Genomic DNA, 22,309 nt, shown 5'->3' with positions numbered 1-22,309 from the left:
AATTATGGACCACTGGCAGAAGGTGTGAGGAGATGCAGTACCTGATTTTTGTTATGCTCTTGGAAAGCCCAACTCACGTTTTCTTCATTGGTTGGTGAGTTTGTTGGTTCAGGTTTTCTTGGGTAGCAGTTGCCAGAATTTCTTTAAAATTTATGACTCTGATATCATTCAAATACATTAGAACTCCTATTTGTTTTAAAAATAATTAATGTATTGCCTTAGTGAATGGAAAGAAAACTTTTTCAGAACTATCTGATAGCATTTGATATATTCAGATAACTAAATGCACACAAAGTAATCTCTAATTTGCCATTTAAATATCTTATAAGCTTCAAGAGTCTAACACCCCCCCCAAATCTTTAAATAAGCCTTGTAAAATCTTCAGAGGGAGGAAATCACAAATTTTTGTTTTGTTGTTGGCAGCTGATAGTGCTGGTAAGTCTTGAAGAACCTAGAGGGAACATGTTGAGAGCTGGACACATAATCTGCTGTCAGGCAACAGAAGCATCCTGACCTTGTGCCACCCACATGTCCTCTCTGGCTGGCTAGAGCTGCTGGCTGTGCTCTGTGTATTACAGCCCTGGCCATCAAATTACAGTTATCCCTTAAGGCTCTTTTTTGTCCCTTCCCCTTTCTAGGGACAGACATAATTTTGCTCTAAATATAGAGGAATCATTTTGCTTAACCACTGAAACACACAGCAAGATTTTAGTTCAAGGTATGAGGCAAAGGATACATTACACAAATGCCTTGGGACTTATTTCAAGGTGCTAAACCCTCTATGCAGCCTGTGGTGTGGTTTTGTTTGAGATGGCTGAGCTCAGGTTGGGCATCTGAATAAAGAGACCTGTAGACATTGCTCTGAAGCTCGGGGCTGTGCACTGGGACTCACTGCCCTTTGCAGTGCATTCCAAGAGCCACATTTTCCCTAGAGCTGATTGGTTTAAGTAAAGGTAGGAAGGGGAGAAGAAGTGTCTAGAGGTTCTAGTGTTTAAGGAGCAAAACTACATGTGCTGTTAGGTTTGTGTAGGGATCCTGAAACACACCATTGTTTGTGTCGCAGAAATAATAATAAAAAAGAATTAAATGTACATGATGAAAAATACAATTGCTGAAGTATATTCTTTCTTTCAGAAGCAATTTTTTTTTTGCCTGCAGATGTTCTTACAGTTGAAGTCCAGCTTAATAGCTGCATGTGCGACTGGTCTTTCATCAGAAAATTTACAAAGTATGTATCACAAGGACTACTTGTATATGACAGCACTGAGGTCTAGGATCCTTGGAAATAGGTCCACGTAGCACAATCTGAAATATTTTATCAGCCTTAAGGTATAGTTTGAAGCAAGACATTCTCCTCACTGGCAACAGAATGACTCAAGAGGTTCCCAAATTGTATGTAAGACAGACATGCATGGCTGCTCCTGGAGCTCAAAGTCAGCAGCTGCTGCTGGTTTCTGCCTATCCAAAAGTTTTTAGCCAGTGAATTCACATGGGGATGGATGTTTTGGTTCCACCTCCAGCCTGACATAAGACATAAATAAGCCAACATGGAGTTTCTTGCTATTTCAGTGTTCAGGGCAGAGGTGGAGATCTCTCTGCCTGATGGCTTCTAGCATGTGATCCTGACTGCTTGAGTACCAGCCCATGTCATATTGTCACCCACTGGGGAGCACTTTGCACAATGTCTTCTTGACCCTAATGGAGTGGCTTCACAATGTGCCAGGTGAGAAGGTTGTTAGACACTGGCACAAGCTGCTCAGGGAGCTAGTGGAGAAACATCCCTGGAAGACATGAAAAGATGTGGAGATGAGGTGCTGAGGGACATGGTTTTGTGGTATGCTTGGCCGTGTGAGGTTAGTGGTTGGATGTGATGATCTTAAAGATCTTTTCCAACCAAAATGATTCTATGAATCAATGCTTCATCTCTGTCATGAGATCTGTGAAATCTGCCCTCTAAGCATGGGTAGACACCATGTCCTCTGTTCTCTTAACTTGTTCTCCTAACCCCAATTTCTGTTATCTAAATTAAAGCATGGGTACAAATGCAAATCTGAAGGCAGTGCCAATTTTCAACAGGCTCGTCTGCTTTCATTGCTATGCTCTCTTCCATGTACAAATCAAACCCTTCCAGGGCTGGAAATCTCTTTTCCTAGATTAATATAGCACAAAAGAGCTCCAGTCTTGGTTGCTCTTGCAGCTGCCTGTCTCACTAGTAATCACTGAAACATACAAATGTTGCTGAAAAAATTACTTAGCTTTTATTTTGTCATTTTTTTTTAAACTAGTGAAATGACTTAATTAATTTCTACAGTAATGTTTTCAATTTCAGCATTTTACCTACTGTTTTACCTACTGTCTGGATATACTTACAGCTATTTACAGAGTACTTCATAGGCAATTTTATCAGGCAAAGTCAGTTTATTCTTTGCTTTGCATTAAGAGCTTAATGAATACAGTATTTTTTGTTTCTTCCCCTCAGTAGTAAAAGATTAGAGAGAGTATACTCTATTAAAACAGTACCTTCTAGCTACAGTCTTGCACTAGTTACCCAAATTTTGCTACAATCTTTTTATGTCCTTCACCAAGAACTGCAAACTCCTGCAGATTCCCTAGTCATTCTTGGTGGCAAGTCACGAGGTGTATCTATTTGAGCTAGGCCTGATGGACATTAAAGCTTATGATGCACTGTGTAATATCTATATTAGTAAATTAAACATGCCTAGGAGCTGATGCCATCTGAGACCACAGAGCAGGCCATGTCCATATCAGCAAGCTTTTTCAACTTCAAAAACATCATGACTACATAGAAACTGACAGTTGAGAATTGTTCCTGGCCTGGGCTAACAACCAAACAGAGCTAAGAAATTGTCTGGGAGAGTGTTATTTGGCTGGTGCCAAAAACATGCCAGGGACTGTTCAAACAATTCAGGGCAGAGATAAGCACCTCCCTCTTCCTCAGTATGCCATTTGCTAATTTACTAACAGAGATGAAACCTTATTCTACTGTGTATGCAGCTTGCCATGTTTTGCAGTTTGTTTTTGGGGTTTTTTGGGTCTTTTTTCTCTGTCTTTCCTCCTTTGGATACATTTGCCAAATAGGGCAGATGGCTCACCTAAGAGAATATCACAAGTGCCCAGCACATACTGCTGTTAGATGTGCACTCTTACAAGCTGTGGTACGTTGTGCAAAGCAAAGTGTTGGGGACTCAATCCCCTTGGAAATTAATGGACCAAACATTCAGTGTTAAATATTGTTTTTATCCCTCCCATATTCAACCAGGCATTCTTTTATTTAGAGACAGAGATACTTATAAGCTCCCTTCCAGTGGACTATTTCTGTCTCCTCTGCTTTCACCACTCTTATGAAAATTACAAATAGATGTCTAATTATTATCAGATGTTTCAGAACAATATAAATACTTAACCCCATAAAATTATCTGAGGAAACATTATTGGCCTTAGCTGTTAGGAAGAAAAGCCAATTTTGGATTTTTTTGGCAGCAGCTTTATTCTGTTACAAGACCAATCAATTTTGCTGTCTTCCTTCTAACGTTATTGGCTTCCTTTGGTGATCACAAGTAAATGAATAGAACTTCCCCGGCTTCCATGAAGTTCTGCTGATTTGTACAGTTAAGGGTATTATTGTATACAATATAATACATATTAACAGGTATCTACAAATAAATAATATTAATAAATTTCTATTATGTACTAGCTTTGAGCTCCACCTTGCCCATTACAACCTGGCTTATGCCAAGAGAAGGGGCTCCTGTCATATTAGGGGAGAATATCTACTGATTCCTCTTTTTGAGATAAGCAGCTTGATGGAGCATACAGACCTTGAGCTCTGCATGTGAAGTATTCAAAGAAGGGATACCTTGTCTTACATGAAAAGAAATGCTAACATTTTTCACTTCTGTATCTCCAAAGCATCCCTGAAGTCATTTCATAAAAAGATAATACACTGTACCTTTTAATATCCCTGCAAGGTCGGAAGTTATATTGAACCCAAAATACAGCTCAGGAAAGTTAAGCAACAAGTTAATAGCTGAAGTAGGACTATATTTGATTTGTGTTGTTTCTAATTACTAGAACTTTCATAGTTTTATAGAAAAGACAATTTTCCCAAGTGTTTATGGAGGTAGAGAAAGTAATAGAACTCACTACCACAGGAATGAGTTTTTATTCCAAGGCTTTTTTTGTCATGTCTCAAGATGTCAAATGGCTATACTGTGTTCTGCTTTGTTGGAGCAAAAGCAGGTAGCATGAAAGAAACAGAGGATCTGAAGGAACATCCCATATACAATGTTTAAGGTGGAAAAATGGCTCAGTTAAATACCATCTGATTGAAAATTCCACCACTTTGATTTGAACAAGTCAAAGGTCACCTTTGAAAGAGGAAAGGAATGGCAATTGGTAAGACTTTGACGTGAAAAAGGGTTAAGCATTTCAGCTTATAACAGTCACCCTGAATGTTGCAGTCATCATTTGTCAAATTGAGTTCCATTCTGAGAAACCAGATTTACGGTGACAGCTTTGGAGCCTTTTTTTTTTTTTTCCCCTGAGAGAAACAGCTATGCAAAAGAAGGAAATAAAAAGGGAGGTAAAAAAAGATGGAATATATGTGTCTTCTTCCCTGATATTTTATATACATGTTTGACATCCATAGGAATCATTCCAAATACTAATTTGTCAAATTTGGTGACATTCCAGTCTCTGAGAAAATCTTTATTACTTACATTTTTGCATAAATAGACTTGCCATGACGTCAGCTTGTCTTCAAATTTTAATTAACCTGGGTAAAAATCTTTCTGCTGAGAATTAATGGAAAGAACACTTACACTGCCTGAGACAGTCTGGGCATCCTTAAGAAGTATCCTCAGCTTAGCACCACATATTATACGCATAATTGACTAGCACCACAGAAGAAACTTTCCTCTTTCTGGGTATACAGACATCCTTTTTGGCAACTAACCATACAACCTACATGTGGGAATGAGGAACGAACAAATCCAAATGATCTCTTTTAGAAACAAGCAGTGCAAACCTATGCAAATTCAGATGCTTCTTTGGTCCTGGTTTGCTACTTTCTCTTCCACACACATTTGGAAGAAGGGACAAATATAACCTCCGAACCTTCATATTCTTTTTGTTGGCTTTATAAATGTAATATTAAACATAATGACAAAGCATTCTCCCCTTGTACATTTTGTGTAAACAAAACAGCACATGCAGAGTTATTTCTCTTAGATATCTGGCAAGGCATATGACTGATGGTTAGAAATTTTGACTTGGTTAAAACAAAATTTAGCTCATGTTAAAGCATTAAAGAAATGCTGATGAGGTCAAAGCAAATTCTCTGACAAAGCTGTAAAATCACCCCAACACACAAACATGTCTGAATCCTACCATTAGGCTCTCATGCAGTCTGTTTCTCTGCAGCGAGCAAGTAGCTGTAACCCTTCAGTGCTGCAACTGAGTTTAGCAGAGACACTCAAGAACTGAAGCGACACGCACAGAATGCACTAATTGTGATATATAAAGGAATTTCAGTTCTACATGGGTTTTTTTCTATATCACCACAGAAAGTATTCTGTGGGTTTGTTAGCCTGTCCACAAAGAAAGATTTCTATTGTTATTTTTTAGATAGAATTTGGGTGAGTGGTGTGGTAAAACAGTTCTGTAAATCAAGTGAATATAATGTATATATGTATATTTCACTTCCTTCTGTAGGTTTCATCCATAGTAGGTTTTGCCTGTGTGTCAGAAGCAGAGACTTGGAAGAAAAATCTGTTGTGTGAAATTTTCCGACCACAGTGTTTAATTATATTTTAGGCTATTAAAGCCTGTTTCCAGCTGAAATGTTTTCCTTAAGAAGCCAGAACTGAAAGGGTTATGGTTTGTTACTGCAGCAGTTATCAGCAGACAGCCATCTAACCTTTGGTACTTACAGGTATTTTATGGCTCTTGATCATATTATCAAACTCTTCATTAATTTTTTTGTATTTTTCTTCAGTGCGTGGGGTGAGAGCGTAAGAGGAGTCAGGATCAGGGCTTTCACAGCCTTTGTTTTCTTTCTTGTTCAATGCCTGCCAGGTTCAGAGAAATATCAAAAAGTAAAAAAAATGAAAGGGAGCTCAGAGTACTTACACATAATCTTTGCCTGCTGATCATTAGATCAATATCTTCATTAATTTTTCTGTACTTGTCCTCAGACTCAGGGCTGTGACCTACTGAATCGTCTGCATCGGGGTCTGGACTGTCACAGCCATTAAGTCCTTTCTTTCTCAAAGTCTGAAATACATAATTTGGAAAGTTCAATCCTTGACACAGGCTGCAAGAAAGACTCAGCAGTGTTACAGTATCACAAACTGCCCAGCAGTAGAAGGTTTTGCACTATGCATTAGGGAAAGAAAGCAACTAGAGATCCACCACACTGATGCTGTAGGTCTCCAATTACCAGTGGCATGAGTGGACCATACAGACTTCTTTCTTCTGAAACTGGAATTAGTCAATAAAGAATGAAGATAGAGATCTGTCAAAGTGACTATGCTAGTACACACCCTCTGGCTCCCCTACATCTGATAGCATTAAGAGGTTAAGATAACCACTCAGCATGCAATTTGTTTTAACATATTTATACACCTGAAATGAATGAGCATTAAAAGTAAAGGATGCAGAGTTTTACTGTGGAATACTCTGGTGTTTTCTCTAAAGAGAGACACAAGTGGAAGAAACAAAAAAACCCTCGTGTTACAAAGTTGGGGATTGGTGCTCTTCATGGGAGAAGGAGGAGGATACCTAAAACGGAATTCTTCCTTTGAATTGGATGTAAGGGATGACATTAGCAAGGCCCTGCCATTCCAAAGTGTACACTTGTGACAGGACAAAATGGAGGACAGAGTTGCTAATGCAGCTGTGAAATACCAATGGAGAGCTTCTAGACATGGTGTTTACTTTTTTTTTATTCCAGTTACAGTGCTACAAATGTACAGTTCTAAAGCTTCATTTACAGGAAAGAAAGCATTGCTAAAATAGCTGCTTACTGAAAAGTCAAACCAGGTAACTTTCAGGTTCATCAGCTCAAATCAACCCTCACAACCAACATCATTATCACCAAGATAAATAACAGAGAAGAAAAAGCTTAAAAACAGAATTAAATCAGTAGCTAACAGGTCTGAATGGTTGTCTAGCCTCAAATAGGTTTTAACTGATCTGCCTCAACAGATCACCAAACCACAGTCATGGGTTTAATTAAGGTAAAAGAATATGAGAAGCAAGACCTGTGGACTCCCCAAGTACAAGCAACAGCACACAAAGTCAATATTTGTAATATTTCTCAAGTTTGGTTTCAAGAAAGCCTCAGTCAAAAATTCTTCAAAGAGTCCATCTGTCCATTTATAAACTTTATTAGACAGCTTGCAGTTAATTCTGAGTCAAAATCTGGCTAAGCAATACATAGACATCACAACATAGACATCACACAACACTCGGGTTAATAAGCAGCTGCATATTAGTGTGGGATGCTCTAACTGACTTCTTTTTGCCTTCTCAGAATGGCTGCCTGTCATCTGAGGTTTTTGTTCCTTTTGGAAAATCACATTTTCTAATTATTTTTTTTAAGGCAATGCCCAGCTTACCGCTGTTAAATCCCTCAACTCATAATGTCTTCAAGTTATAATGTCATACCTTGTTTCTGTGCTATTGTATCAATTAATTCACAAAAACTCAGACTTCATTTTCTGTGTTTTACCTGGGACTTAAGAACAGAACACTCTAATTCTTGCAAAAGCTATAAAACTCTTCTCCCTGTGGAGACACCTCCCCTGAACCTCCCATTTTCATCAAGTCAGCAAAGTGATGATGATCTGCCTTAAGAGAAATGAGCCTTCCAAACTCATCTTCTGGACTTCTGAAACAGATTTAGGCAACTGTGGAAGGCTGGCTGAATGTAGATCTTTCTTCCTAAACTTCTTATCTATACACATTTCACATTTAATCCCACGAGCTACTGCTGATGCACAGATAAAATTATAAATCTATTGCAATACAACATTAAGAAGCTAAAACAATCTACGCTTATTCTCCACTTCCTCGTTTAAGTGCTAACTAGCAAAATAGACATAGTCATGTATGATTTCCCTGCTACTAGCTTGAAACAAGCCAATTATAAAGAGGGGTTTTGCAATCAGCTGTTGTTTAATAGATTTAATAGATACAATATGATATATTAAAAGCAAAGTTTCTCTATTCTTTCTGAATAATCTAATCTCAACTAATGTTCTTTGCTCTATGTAGGTACAGAAGAGTTGTCCTCTGAACACATAATCTGTTTTCAAGATCCATTGGATTAAGCTGTCCAGACATGAAACCCAGATCAGCAGGTCTTGAAGACCTCCAAGGAAGGAGACTCCACAACCCTCTGGACAGCCTGTGCCAGGGCTCCATCCCCCTCACAGTAAAATAGCTTTTTCTTATATTTAAGTGGAACTTTTTGTGTTCCAGATTCAACCCATTACCCCTTGTCCTGTTGCTAGCTACTATAGAAAAAAGAGATGTAGTCACTTCTACAGTTTGTAGGGGTTCAGGGATGCACTGACATTTGTCATATTTTCACAGGAGCAAAGACAATATAACTCAATGAATGTTTTGCAGCAGTCTCCAAAAAGAGACCGTATTCCCTCCCAACACAGTACAATTTTTGTTTCATATTTATTTTTATTTTCATATCCTTAGAAGGCAGGCTACTGCCACACCAAGTGGAGAACAAGAAATCTAAATTAAATTAAGTACTTAGGGAAAAAAACCCCTATTAAACCAATTAACTATAATCCTAAAGAGTAGAGGAAAACCTTTGCCTCGCAAAACCTATCAATCCCATGTGTTTGGCTGGTACCTTGGATGATGTGGCTAATCAAGTTCACTGTGTAGGTTTGCCCACCATCCCCATCCCCTCCTCAAAAAAAAAAAAAAAAAAAAAACAAAAGAAGTAAAAAAAGAGAATATGCTTCAATGAGTTAGGGTAAAGTTAAGCAGCAGTAATTTCCATGTGTGCTGCAGTCAGAGAGAGGCACAGCTCTTAGTCTTCTGAGTCCTGGAACTTATCCTGGGTTCACTGTGAATTGCATTTTGGGGTAAAGTGCAACATGCAGAGGATCTATGCTGTGGCTAGGTCTCTTGGGGTCTCTCTTGCTCCCTACTCATCCTGCTGATTGTTTGTTGCTTCTGTCTGTAAAGACTCAAGATGTAACGTTGAATTCATCTGGGAGTCTTTCTGGGAGTAAATTCTGGTTCTCTTTTTCTTCACAAGAACATACAATTTTCAGAAACTTGTTTGAATTTCATTGTCTCTGAGATCCTTCCCTTTGCACCAGATTTGCTTGGCATTGAATAAAAATAAAGAAGTTATAAGGGACAAAACAGAAAAGAACAGACTGATAGACTGCACAGGCACACCAACACACATACAGATATACACTCCTCTTCTGGAGGAGAGCAGGCTGAAAGTGAAACACTTACCCTCTGTATAAAGTGTTGAGAGGTATTCAGGAAAAGTATAATGATCCTGAACACCTTAGCATCATCTCTGGCTTCTCAACATGCAGGCTACAGTTTTGCATGTTCTATCTCCTTGTTTGTCACTTTACTTTCTTCCACTTCATTACTTACAACATTGTACCTCTCAAAAAGGTCCTTTAATGTTATACTTCAATACAACACAAGTTGGTGCAGCACAGCTACAAGTGGCACTGACCAACATCCAACTGATCCATCCTTACTCACAAGCTCTCTGGACCTATTTTCAATTTTTTCTCTGGTCTTTGTCACCTCTTGAAAGCAGAGGCTGCTTCTAGACATTAGAGAAGGCTGGAGTCATGAGGAAGATCAACTGGGTTTCATAGCAAGCTAAAGTCTTTCACCTAGTCTTGCAGTGATTTAGAAACCATTTCTCTTACCATGTTAAGCTGTCACAGCCTTTTGCAAACCCTGGAAAACAGCCAGACCTATCGCATCCTCCTAAGATTAGCTAGTTTCCAAAGATTTAATGACTATTCAGGGAATTTTTAAGAGGATAAAATTACACAATGGTATAGAGCATTGCATTCTAGTGGTATCAAAGCCAAATATCAGTTATTTTTAAAGAAAATAAGCCATTTTTGAACTACGGAAGCTCCACTTCTTCCAAGCAATTAAACAAGAGATTATATTGGACTCCAATACCTAAAATCAGCCAAGGCATTTGAAAAACAAAAATGGTTAAAGGAAAACAACCTTTGGCTGAAATCTCATATGCCAGCAATTTAGCCTAAATCCTGCTCTATAAATCTCAGAGGAGAAGTGCTGACTTAGTGACATACTGGCTGCTGTAAAATGAAGTATAAACAACTATTTACTTTCATTTCATGCAAAATTTATCATCACTACAAAACCACAAAAGAAAATACGGCACTAACAGGCAGGTCTGATTTTATCAAGGCAATGGAAATCATTGCAACTTGAAGTCTTTTGAGGAGAGAAAGCCTTTCATTTTCCTAGTGCAGTCCATGTTTCTGCAGTATTATCCTCTTCTTTTAGCATTTATTTAACAGGAAGAGTGGGGAGGTTTTGAAATGTTAATTTTTTTTTTAATCCTATTCTTTAGTTTGTTCATCTTTATAGAGGAGTATTTCCTTTCTTCTTAATAGGTTCCTTTGCTCTGAACTGCTCCTCACCACACTCCAGAGCTTGAGAAGACACAGATATTTGGGCTTGGAAAGGCTCACAGTATAGCTGCCAAATTAAAAAGACCAGGTGAGCTGGTGAGGTCCCCAAAATGTTCATACCAGTCCACTCTGTTCTATTTTGATGTCCTCTGCAACCAAGATCTGACTATTGAAAGGTTATTCACCATCTTCCTTTGTGTAATGAAGAGTGCAATCCCACTTCATTTGCAATCAAAATTTACAGTATGGAAAAATTCTGAATTACAGCTTTGCTCTACAAATTCCCGTAGCTGTTATGTTGTCTAGAAGTCACCACAATGATCTCTAACTGATAACATCACTAGCAACCATAACAATCCACGGAGTTGTAATTTGCTAAATTATGTTCCACTGTCAGTAGAGGAAACCCTCAAGTGCTCTCCATTTTCCACTACCACTTTCTTTCCTGTGTCTGGATGGGATAAATCTTATAGCCACAAATGAAAAATGGTTTGATCTCTTTTTCACTCACTGGAGCCACATATCTACATGACAAGGCAGACAAGAGTCAATGACAAAGGAATGACATGCTCTTTTGTTCAACTGTTTTATTACTTATATCCATTCCAAAGGACCCAGACAAATTTAAGGAGATGCCCTCAAAAAGTAGCAAGTATTTAGATCATGAGTGTGATTCATTTAAACATCAGTTTGCTCTCTGTGCAACAGAAACATTAAAGTCAGAAAGTATTGAGTGAAGACAACCTTCACTTTCTTCTCTTGCCCAGTTATATAATGATGACACTTTATGATGAAATTGCACGATACAATGTATGGTGCAATCAAGTAATGAAAGGTTCTAGTGAAATGAAGAACAGAAAGGGGAAGAGATAGGTTGCTATGGGAACCATCCATCTAAATTCCCTGACTTCAGCATAACTAAAATCTCAAATTTTATATTCCATTAGAGTTCTTAGATTTTTTTTACATTTAATAATGAACATAAACTAGTATGCTGGTACTAATGTACTTTAATTGCATGTTTAGGGGAATCAGATAAAACATTATTATACTTACTGTTATCTAACAAGATCCAGACCAAATGTACCCCAGTAAAAAAATGAAACATTTCTTACCTCTTTTGTAGAAATCATAGAAAGCTTTTGTGCTTTATACTCTTTTTGAAATAAGCTACAGGGCTTTTATAATTGCCAAACTTCTATAACTTGTTAACCTTTTTGTTAATATTTTTTTTACTGGTTTCAAAGAAAAAAAAATTCCATTGTCTGGCCTTCTGTATGTCTGCCTCCTTCAACTGAAAACACGTAAGTGTGCTTTTCACAACAATACACCAAATCCTCTGCTTGCATTTGCCTTTCATTTTTGCACGCCAAGTGATTATTCTTTCCTCCTTCAAGTACCTTCCCTAATCACACCTCTTGTGAAACCCAACAATGTCGATATCCTTTGCCAGCAACATCTGCGTCTTCTTCCTTATGAGCGATTGACTGCCGTGCTATGTATGTTTATATGTGTGTGCTGCAAACTCCTTAGGACATGAGGTTTCTACCTGCTTACAGAGATCAGTCTATTCTCTTCCACTCATGCTTTTGCCATGTGCCAAACCACATCTTCAGTAATTTGTAACACCAGTACAAGCCCAAAAGAACCTGTGGGATTTTTGAAAATCATGCTGGGATAGTGGGATTTTTGCATCTTTGTTCCCCATGGCAATGCTATGAAACTCGGGCAGAGTGGTCGTTGGCAAGGCAGTGTGTCTGATGTGTCCCAAAGCGGGTGGCACGCAGAGCTTCCTGGCAGTGTGGTCTCTTTCCTTGGACTGATGCCTCACTACAAACCCTGCCTGGCCTATGCTACCTCTCTTGAGAGACAGCGAGACTGGAGATGGGGAGATGGCAGAGGTTTCGTCTCTAAAAGAGACCAATCACAATCCCTCTCTTTAATGTTCAAGTTTAACCAGAACCTTTCTATACAGTTTTGATTTAAATTACACAGAGCACTTTTGGCTTTGCAAGTATAAATAGAAGGATATATCAGACTCAGACCTTATAGCAGCTAATATCAACCATGTATTTTTCTGGATTTTATCAGAAATTTTAAAAAGTGCCAATCGCATGAAGACCCCAGCAGTAAAGTTTTGTATTAAAAATTTCTGTTAATGTACTTGACTAAGCTTCTATCCTCCTATGTTCACAATTGTTTCACGGGACACATGAAACATCCATCACTGCACTTGTAAACTGTGGTTTTTTTTAAAGAATTTAGATTGGAATTATTCAATTCCTGAGGTTCTAAGTAAGGATATTTCCTCAGCCTTCAGGCTTATTCCTGTCCGTTGTCGTGGTGCAACAGGTCTGAAAACCTCACATATCCCCCTGGGCAGCTGACGTAGGATTCCTACGCCAACCTTCAACAGAGCGGATCACATTTCCCCGGCCTTGATAGAGAAGACGGGTGGCAGCACCCGCTGAACCCAGCCACCCGGGAATCCATAGCAGGAGTGGAGCATCAAGTGACTGGCGTCGCTGGCTGGCACAATGGGTCCATGGCCCAGCAGGGAGCGGGCCCCCGGCCCGGCGCAGCAATTCCATGCATCCCTGCCATCTGCAGCTGTCAGCCCCAGCACCTGCTGTCCCACGGCCATAGATGGCCATGCCCGGAGCTGCAGCGCTGATTGGGGATGCTCCACTCCTGGTCCCTCATGACCAACCAGTTTGGGTTTGGGGTTTTGTTTTTTTAATTTTCTTCATCCTTGCTGATGTCATACTTCTCACCTCCCATATGGTTGTGGCCTACAGGAATGCAGCATTTGTGCTTTACAGATATAGATACATAAATATAAGCATATATATAGATATATATATGCATACACATTCTCTACTAGATCACTTCTCAGTTCCTTTTTGTTCAGATCTGGTGGGATTTTTTAGATGTCTTCATACACAAGCATGACCAGCCACAGTTTGCTATAAAGCAGTATAATGCCAGCTTAATATAGCTAGTGTGTTGGAGCAGAGAAAAAAACACACAAACCCAAACATGTGTTTTCCCAGACAAGATTTACATTTCCTAAGTAATGAATTCACATGTGAGATTAATTGGAGGTGTTAAGATTAGCGAAATAAATGCAATGCTGACCTAGTTGTGATTACAGCTTCTGATAAAATCACCTCTACAGATATGTGAGACTTCAAAAGAGAAAAAAACAGCCTTGAACAAACCAAATTCATTTTAAACCTTACTCAAAATTGACTCTACTGTCATAGAGTACACCCTTTACAACCAAAGACTGTCTTAAAATAAAATACTGTGCAGCTGTTTTTTAAAGCTATTATTTGAAAAGACAATCAAATTCTGCTCTTTCATGTTAAAAAAAAAAAATCTGACAACTTTCCAGAGACTGACTGTTAATGCTTCACACTCAAAATTAGCAGATCATTCACTTAGATCAGAGGTATTCTCGGGATATTTGTGTTTTAAGGATGGAACAGTTATCACTGCTGTTTGAACGTCCTAGCGATTTCAATACCATACTGAGGATTCAAAGGCCTTTTGCAGACACTGTTTATTTGTAACAGAAACACAGAAGATGTAGGTAAGGGCAGAAAACCTCAGCTTGTTCTCCTTTCTTCCCACCACTCTTTATGCATGCTGCTCTGCCCATAAATGTGTGCCACCTTCTGCAGAATGGAGGAGCTAGCGCCACAGCCTAGTGGCAAATGCCTTCTGTTCCATCCTCTATCTTGGAAGGTGGACTTACAGGAAATTGACTTCCACTATTTCTCAAGGGTCACTGTCTGTGGAATGACTATGTAAGACAAAACTTTCATATTCTGGCAACTTCCGTGAGTTCACTGTTGGGAGCACCACCAATCTGCAAGCAGACTCAGTCTGCCAAGACGTGCAAAGATGGCCTAAAGCTAGAATAGATGCATCTCAGTGTACCTTCTTCCTCCTTGGTAACAGCATAGTATCAGTCCATTACATCCTTTACAGATTTTTCAAAATGGTTAAAGTGTATGAAGTACTTACATGGCTAGATTTTCTCCAAGCTTTATAAAACACATTTAAAATAGACGAAGATATTGGTGAGACATAGTGTTTTTGATTTGTACTAGCTTTTGCTGCCAAACACGGGAAGTATATGAATGGCAAAATAAACTTTACAGTAGTTCAGCAGAATCATCTCAGCATCTTTAGGGAATATGAGGCCATTTAAAAATAAACACTATAATGATCAACAGGTTGTTATTTCCCTCCTTTTTATGTTCATCTATCTATAATCCTTCTCCACTGACTCCAGACCTTCCAGATGGAACACTGCCCTCAACATTTTAATTTGTGTCTAATTTAGTCAGACATATACACAAATACAAAGCTGAAGTCAGATCTCATTTACACTAGTGTAAATCTGTAGCTGGATTTGGAACAGCTGTAAAGACATGACGGAGTTATTCTAGATGTACAGTGGTGTTACCATGTCTGTTACATCAGTGTTACTATCTCTTGAAACATACAGTATTTGAAATATGCAGGGCTTAATATAAATGACTGCAGAAACAATTATCTATTTCAAAGGCAGCTGGTGTTTTTCCATGATATAAATGGGAACCTTTAATACTAAATGCCATATTCAAAATACCTGAGAGATATGACATGCAAAGGAACACATATATTTTACAGAATCTTTTGTCACAAAAAACTTACTACTGAAAGAAAGGCAGCTGACAGGAATTACACTTTGCGTATATTTTGAGCATTATCTATGTTCTGAAAGATAAAGAGATTCTGAAATTATTGCAGCCATCCCAGGGTGAATATGTTGCCAAGTTGCATAGGTATGCCCACCAATTAAGTTTTCAGGAGCAAAAATGATATGTACCTCAGACAAATAAAACTGTAACACAAAAGTTACTTGTGACAGAGTTTTTGCTACACCACGGGGCAAACACCTTCACCCTTAACCATGGGAATCTTTGATGACCACAACATTTTGCTTTTCCATTTCATCTGAAACAGAGCACCTCCAGCAGCACTGAACCAGTGCAGTGCTGACTCAGCACTGAAAATGCCACCCACCAAGACAGGAACACCACTTCCTTCAGCACATGGGCTTTCCTTGGAAGTGCCTCATAAAAATCTTTAACATATCAATGTTCTGAATAGATTCTTTTTTCCCCCTTTTTTTCAGAATGTGAACATTATTTTACAGTGGAGCAAATTACAGAGTATTAGAAAGAACGATACCTACATGACAATGAGGAAATGTTGCTGAATAGCAGTTCCTTTTAAAGGTAAAAGAACATTCTCTTTTATTTTTATATTACCATAATTGTTTCATCCATTGGTAAAAATGCCCAAATCAATATATTTTTCAAAAACGGTGAATTATAATCAAGGCTGGATTTCTGAAACTCTAGCCTCCTGTTTCATTGCAGGATGGAGGCCTTAAATAGCACAAAGCAATAACCACCAACTCACTGTTCTGGTGATAGAGTCAAGTTTTCACCACAAAGAAAACGAAGGAAGACTTCCCAATAAGTTTAGAGTGAGAAAGCACTATCTGAGAAGAAAGATTGGACCATGCTTTTAACTATGAAAACAGATTACTCAAACAATGCAGACCTTAATACAGGATTTAAGATGGCTATTTGTTTTCTGCTAGACCAGAAATTTAATGTAAGTTCTGTTATATATCAGAAGTATTGTGTAAATTGTATCTACCCTTAAACAGTTGCTAAAATCTCTAGACTATAGTATTTTTGTGCTTACCAAAGTGTTATCTGCTAGCAACAAAGCACTGGGTTTTGTTTTCCCATGGAAAATCCTACAGGAGTGGTAAGATATAAATGGAAAATTTGAAACTTGCAGATAACTAAACCAAACACTGGCCAAGAAAAGAGAAAGCAGTCAGAAATTGTATGGAGAAGCTGGATCAAGCTTCCAAAATAGACAATTATTCTAAAATGCTGGTCATTTCAGCACCTCTGTCTTCCTGAAGTTTAAACTTCTTCACAGGTCTTACTGCTCCTATCACTTTGCTCTTCCCTCGAGAGGAGGAGGCACTTTTCTCAAAACAGAAGAATCAGACATAATAGATTTTAGAGAAATTAGGAAGCTTTCTAGGCAAGGAAATTCTAAATTTCCATCATTGCAAATTCTGCCATCATGGAGGCAAAAGGTAAGCCTCTTTAAATCAGATAATCTAAGGTTTAAGTTGCTACCACATACCCAAAGAAGCTGCAGTTCAGCTCCCTCTTCTGCTACTAACTTCCTGCATAGGCTTTGTTAATTCACTTTTTCTATAGTTCTCACTTTATAAAAAGTTGAATGATAGTAATTACCAATGTAATTGGCATGCTATAAGAAGGAAAACCCCAAGCAAACTGTAGTTTTCTCAGTCAGAAATTTGAATTCAATACAGACAGACAAATCCTCATATATACCTGCAAAAAAATGGCTTATACGCTGCCCTCTTTATCTCTGTTAAATTAACAACATAATGGTGAGTCTCAGAGCTCTGTTTGGAAGAAAGGAAGAAAAATAGAGAAACAGACCAGCTTCTAATTCTTATCACTGCTTAAGAAAGCAGAAGTGGCAGAGGCAGACTCAAGATCTAGTCAGAAAAGTCTGACCAGGACCAAGGACTAGAAAATTTGTGGCTGAGAAGGTAAGAGGGAAAAAAAAAAAAATCTTCACTCAGAAATTGTCTTTTTGTGAAAATTTCAGCTTCCTCCAGAAGCAACTAAAATATACTTTAAATGCTAAGGGTTTTCATTGCAAAACTGGATTTCTTTTTTTGGACAAAATTATAATTTTTTAAGGAAGAATTGGTACATTGGCCTGCCAAAGCCCTACTGTCTGAAATCTTCAAACCTTTAATCATACAGTGTTCCCACACATAGAATTCTGTGGGCTACAGAAGATGTTTCTCTTGAGTTCCCTAATTCTGCAGGAGAGCTGGACAAATGGACCAAGATTTCAGCCTGTTTCATTTTTTTCCATGACTTGACAGAGGTAGGAACAAAGGACACTGTGAACATGCATATGAGCAGTATCATGTCACATGGAGGAGACTTGTCTGTGGGCTCTGATCAGCTTCGGTGGCTCTGGCTGCTGCAGTATAAATCACTGCACAGGACTGTCTGCTCTGCCCTGCCACCCGAGATTACTCACCCCATACCAGAGCTGCGGAGGTGGAGTGGCCAAGTGGTAAGCATGCATTCCCTTCTTCTGACTCTGCTGTGAAGGTGGTAACCTTCAATGCAGGAAAGGCAATAAATAGCTTGAGGGTACTTGCATCTTTAGATCCCACAGCTGTTTCCTCAGACAGCCTCAGAGTCTCTCAGAACCATGTTATGCTACATACAGGAAAAGAAACACTTCTAATTGGGAATCCCAAACTCAGAGCAGCTTGAGGGACTCTGTTTATTTTAAAGAACTGACTATTTATTTTAAAGAACATCTTTGTGATGTATCCCTTCACAGTGTTTTGCAAGGTGGACACATGTTGTATTTTGAGGACTGTTCCCAAGAAAAAGGTAAATCTTCTGGCTCTCCAAGAAAAATGTTCAGAAGCTAGTAACACTCTTTTTTACTAACACACTCAACTTCTGTACAAGGATCATCCACACTGGATCATGATCTAACAAGGAAATGAAATCCACAGGTGCACATGCACCACACCCGGTCCCAAAATCTAGCAGTCCCTGAGCTACAGACTGCACCTGAAACATTATGATGAGAGACAGAACATTGGTATTTCCTGTCGACATTATTGTGGGAAGAAATCCAATCTTATTTATTCTGTTATCTTGGCTATATTCTAAGCTGTTTGCAGTCATCAGCCTGCTGCCACAGTAGCAAGAGCTTCTTCATAAGGAGCTTACAATGCAATAAGACAATGCAGAGGGAAGGAAAAGAGTATTACATGGATTGACAAGGAATACTTCAGGTTGTCTTAAAATGTATTTTATGATTGAATATGAAAAACGAATTTGACGGTGTCAAAGAAATCAGAGAGAGTGATAAGCATAAAGATTAGATTACCTCAAAATACATGTGGCTTTGTCTCTTAACATTAGTATATTAAAATCAAAGACCTGGAAAAGAGATCCTGTCTGATTTCCATGGGCCCAGACTTTCACATGGCAGTTACAGTAGCACAAGGGACCAGCAACTTCCTAAATAACCAACATTTTCAGTGAAATTCGGTAATGCTACAAGATCCTTTCCATGAAGAGGTGAATGGGCATATAAGCAATAAGCATATAAGAATTTTTCTCAGTCCAAAAGTGAACAACTTTGTTCCTAATATCTGCAGAGAGGTTCACAGTCCTGAGGTTTGCCTGTAGTTTCTCAACAGTGTGAAACTTTCAAACAAACTACACCAAAGCTTACTTACATTGATTCCAAATTTTAGCAGGATTCCTGTTTCTGCCTCGGGTATGCTAGATCACAAGACCCCAGAATAAAGTAGCAGTAGCAGGAATGGATGAGTACTTCTTTTATTCCTGTCACTGAATTGGTCATGGAGATCAGTAGGAAGCAGACTTAGCTGCAGAATGTTTAGTCAGCTCTTTTGCTCTATCACTCTCTGTGAAGGAGGAGGTGGAATTAATAACATTTCTCCCATGACAAAGACTGTGCAACAGTAGGAGGATTTCTCAGACTCTATAACAAGAAGGGATGAAAATTTTAGTGTGTAGAAGAGACAAAATGGGTTTCTGTAACCCTTGGAGATCCAGTGTTTCACCTCAAGTCCAGGCACAGAAGCATCTTCTGTTCAGTCTACAGTTGTGCATCTGTCATGGACATTATTATCAGGTGAGTTTAGTCCTACTAAACAAACTTGCTACTATTGATGTTGGTCAAATCAGAATTGTCAAATATGGTCATCTCTGGTTGTTCTAACTGTTCAAAAGTCCTGCTAATGAAGACAAGTAGGTATAACTACACATATCTGCCGGTGTTTGAAAGCCATAAATGAGGACAACTCCAAGACAGAAAAATGCCAGGACACCTTTCTAAACATCCTTTGGAATAGAGGAGATTTTTTAAATGACAGGAAAATGTAGTAGGAAATGGTAGGAGAATGGTTAATGAAGAGTGTTCCCTCTTAGCCACATTGCTTTGAGCTTACACCAAAACTGTAAAGAGCAGTCCACACCCTGCTGCAATTCCCTTGGGCCAGGAAAGGGCTATGGAATAGGTCCAATAAAGGACTTAGAGACATAGAAAGCTCAATTTGGCAATACTTACTATTTAAGTACCTGAATTCCTGAGTGGAATTCACACTGTATTAGGAACTGAGGCTTCCCATCCAAGCCACTGAGAGAGTTTGGTGCTACGGAACAGGATCCAAACCTAGCAGCATATGATGAAGTGACTCAGGCCAATCAAAGGGAGTTTTGGAAATCCTATCCCTCATCAGAAGTTACACTGCTTACCCAGGGCTGCAAAGACACCATCCTCCACAAAGCCCTATTGGGCACAGGCATTAACTCAGGTATACTGTCCCCTCCCACAGTTAATCTTTCAAAGACTTGAGGAAGAGTCACTCTTTCCCTTTAAGAAAAAGTTGCTGTTGCAGATTTTTTGTCTAACAACTAGTGGTTAGAGACCTGCAACAAAACTGGAAACAAGGATTCTGTTTGTTCTTTGATCCAAATGGGCTAGTCTTCCATATCCCTATAAGGGATAGGATTTACCCAGCTGCCCATCCTCTATGATGTTCTAGGTAGGTTAAATTTTTTTGCTTCTGTGCATTAACAAACACAACACTTCTTGAGTCAAAGAAACAGAACTCAAAGAGCTCTGTGGCTTGTTACTGTAGTTTTGTTTGCAGGAAGAGTCTGTTGACACCTGATTTTTGCTCCAGAGCTGGCATTTGTATTTCACGTTGAATTCACTCTCAATAAGTGCCTATTAAGAAAGGAATTAAACCAAAGTCTCTGTCCCTTTAATAGCTCACAAACATCAGCAATATTTTCTGAATCTGTTGTGTGAAAAGCTTGATGTTACACTTGTGCAGTGAATTAAGAATTGCTTGTCCGAGACATTGTGTTCATGGAGGACTAAGAGCTCCTAGATCTTTTGGGACTTAACCTGGGAAAGATTCACCATTTAGGCCCAAACTGGGTTAATATTTAGGAAGCACAGTACAGACATCTAGGCATCTTCAATATTAAATAATAAAATCTCTAACAAAGCTCATGTGCCTACAGTTTAGGCTTTTGTATAAATGACCTTAGTTACAATATTTTAAAGTTAGTTAAACTAAGTCACTTCTGTGAAACACTTCCAGATATCAGATGGAAATTACTGAGCATAATTATGAATTTTTATTCATGAGTTAAACAATATATGTGGGTTGTGTGAAAATTTACATCTGAGAAGGCTTTTCTCAGATTTTACATTCTTTTCACACAGGTTACAGAAATACAGACTAAATGCTGAAGGTCTACACTGGTAACTACTGGAGAAAAATGCATAAAGCTTCCATTTTAGTGATGTATGTTTGAACATGCTAGAAGTATGCAAGAACCAAACCTTGGATTATAACAATGAAAGGAAAAAAATATGTGTTCTTATGTTTTTCATGTTATAGCCATGATTCTATTGTCATGAGCTAAATATAGTTTAAACACCATATACTCCATTAGGCACTGCTTCTTTGTCAAGAGTTTGATCTCTTATGAATCAATCTATAGCGGCTGTGTGTTGTTTAAAGTACTCTTATCGACCCTTCTATAATTTGCTTTCTTTGAACAGCCTGTGTGCTGAAACATTTGATCAAAGAAATAAACGTATACTTTAACAACCCGAAGTAAAGTGCATGCACATTTTTATAACTGTGCACTATAAAATGTAATTATAGCTGTCTAAAGATCACACAGGATGATATAAATAAATGAGTTTGAGATTTTTTAAATACAAGCCTATCCAACATATCACAGATTTTTCCCTTAAACATCACTGTCTATCATGCAAAAGCATTAATGAACTGTTTAGAACACAGAAATTGTTTATATAAACAAACACACAGACTCCTCCCTGAATTGAGGGCAAATGGAGTCTAATCAATACAAACTACATAATATATAAAGGATGGATGCAAATTTTATAGCACACAAATAAATAATTAATTTATACCTTCTTACTGTAACAAGGAATAAAAGTCAGCACGTTTTGAAGTTTAACAGACCTTTTGCCAGAACTATGAAAACTATGTGGATAGGCATCTCAAGAACAGATGGCATTATCTGTGTTCAGTTCAGGGAAGGAAAGGTATGAAGATATTTTACTTCATGCAGAATAGAAGTGTAAGGTGTTCTGGCCTGAGAAGAGCATTTAAAATGCCAGCTTTCTGGCAGGTGAGTGAAGTAGGCCAAACATCAGGATTAGGCTGACTTTTTGTATCCCCATTCTCTCTGGTGTTGGTGGTCCTCTTGCACAGTGCTCACAGTTGTTACTTAGGGAATGGAATACACTTTTTGCCATCTCCGTGGTGTGGAAGAGAAGCAGATATTTTTACTTCTTGGTTAAGATACACGAATGCTACTAACAGTACAAACTATTTAGTTCTCAATTCTGCCACCCTTACT

At 38.5% G+C, this 22,309-nt stretch overlaps 1 protein-coding gene across 9 annotated transcripts in view; it reads right to left on the bottom strand.

The window, feature by feature from the left end:
• The window catches only part of MEF2C (myocyte enhancer factor 2C), a 121,072-nt gene that overhangs the window by 30,644 nt on the left and 68,119 nt on the right, over nt 1-22,309 (bottom strand). For 6 of the 9 annotated variants that reach the window (XM_062017644.1, XM_062017650.1, XM_062017647.1 and 3 more), the window contains exon 4: nt 6,151-6,294. In XM_062017644.1, coding sequence (XP_061873628.1) covers nt 6,151-6,294 — 144 coding nt within the window. Of the gene's footprint in view, nt 1-5,951; nt 6,090-6,150; nt 6,295-22,309 lie in introns of all 9 variants that reach the window. The other 3 variants (XM_062017649.1, XM_062017651.1, XM_062017653.1) reach the window with 2 other exon arrangements.

This window comes from Colius striatus, chromosome Z (assembly GCF_028858725.1).
Source record: "Colius striatus isolate bColStr4 chromosome Z, bColStr4.1.hap1, whole genome shotgun sequence".
Taxonomy (NCBI): domain Eukaryota; kingdom Metazoa; phylum Chordata; class Aves; order Coliiformes; family Coliidae; genus Colius; species Colius striatus.
Note: the sequence above shows the minus strand (reverse complement) of the source record. Positions and strands in the feature narration are given on the sequence as shown.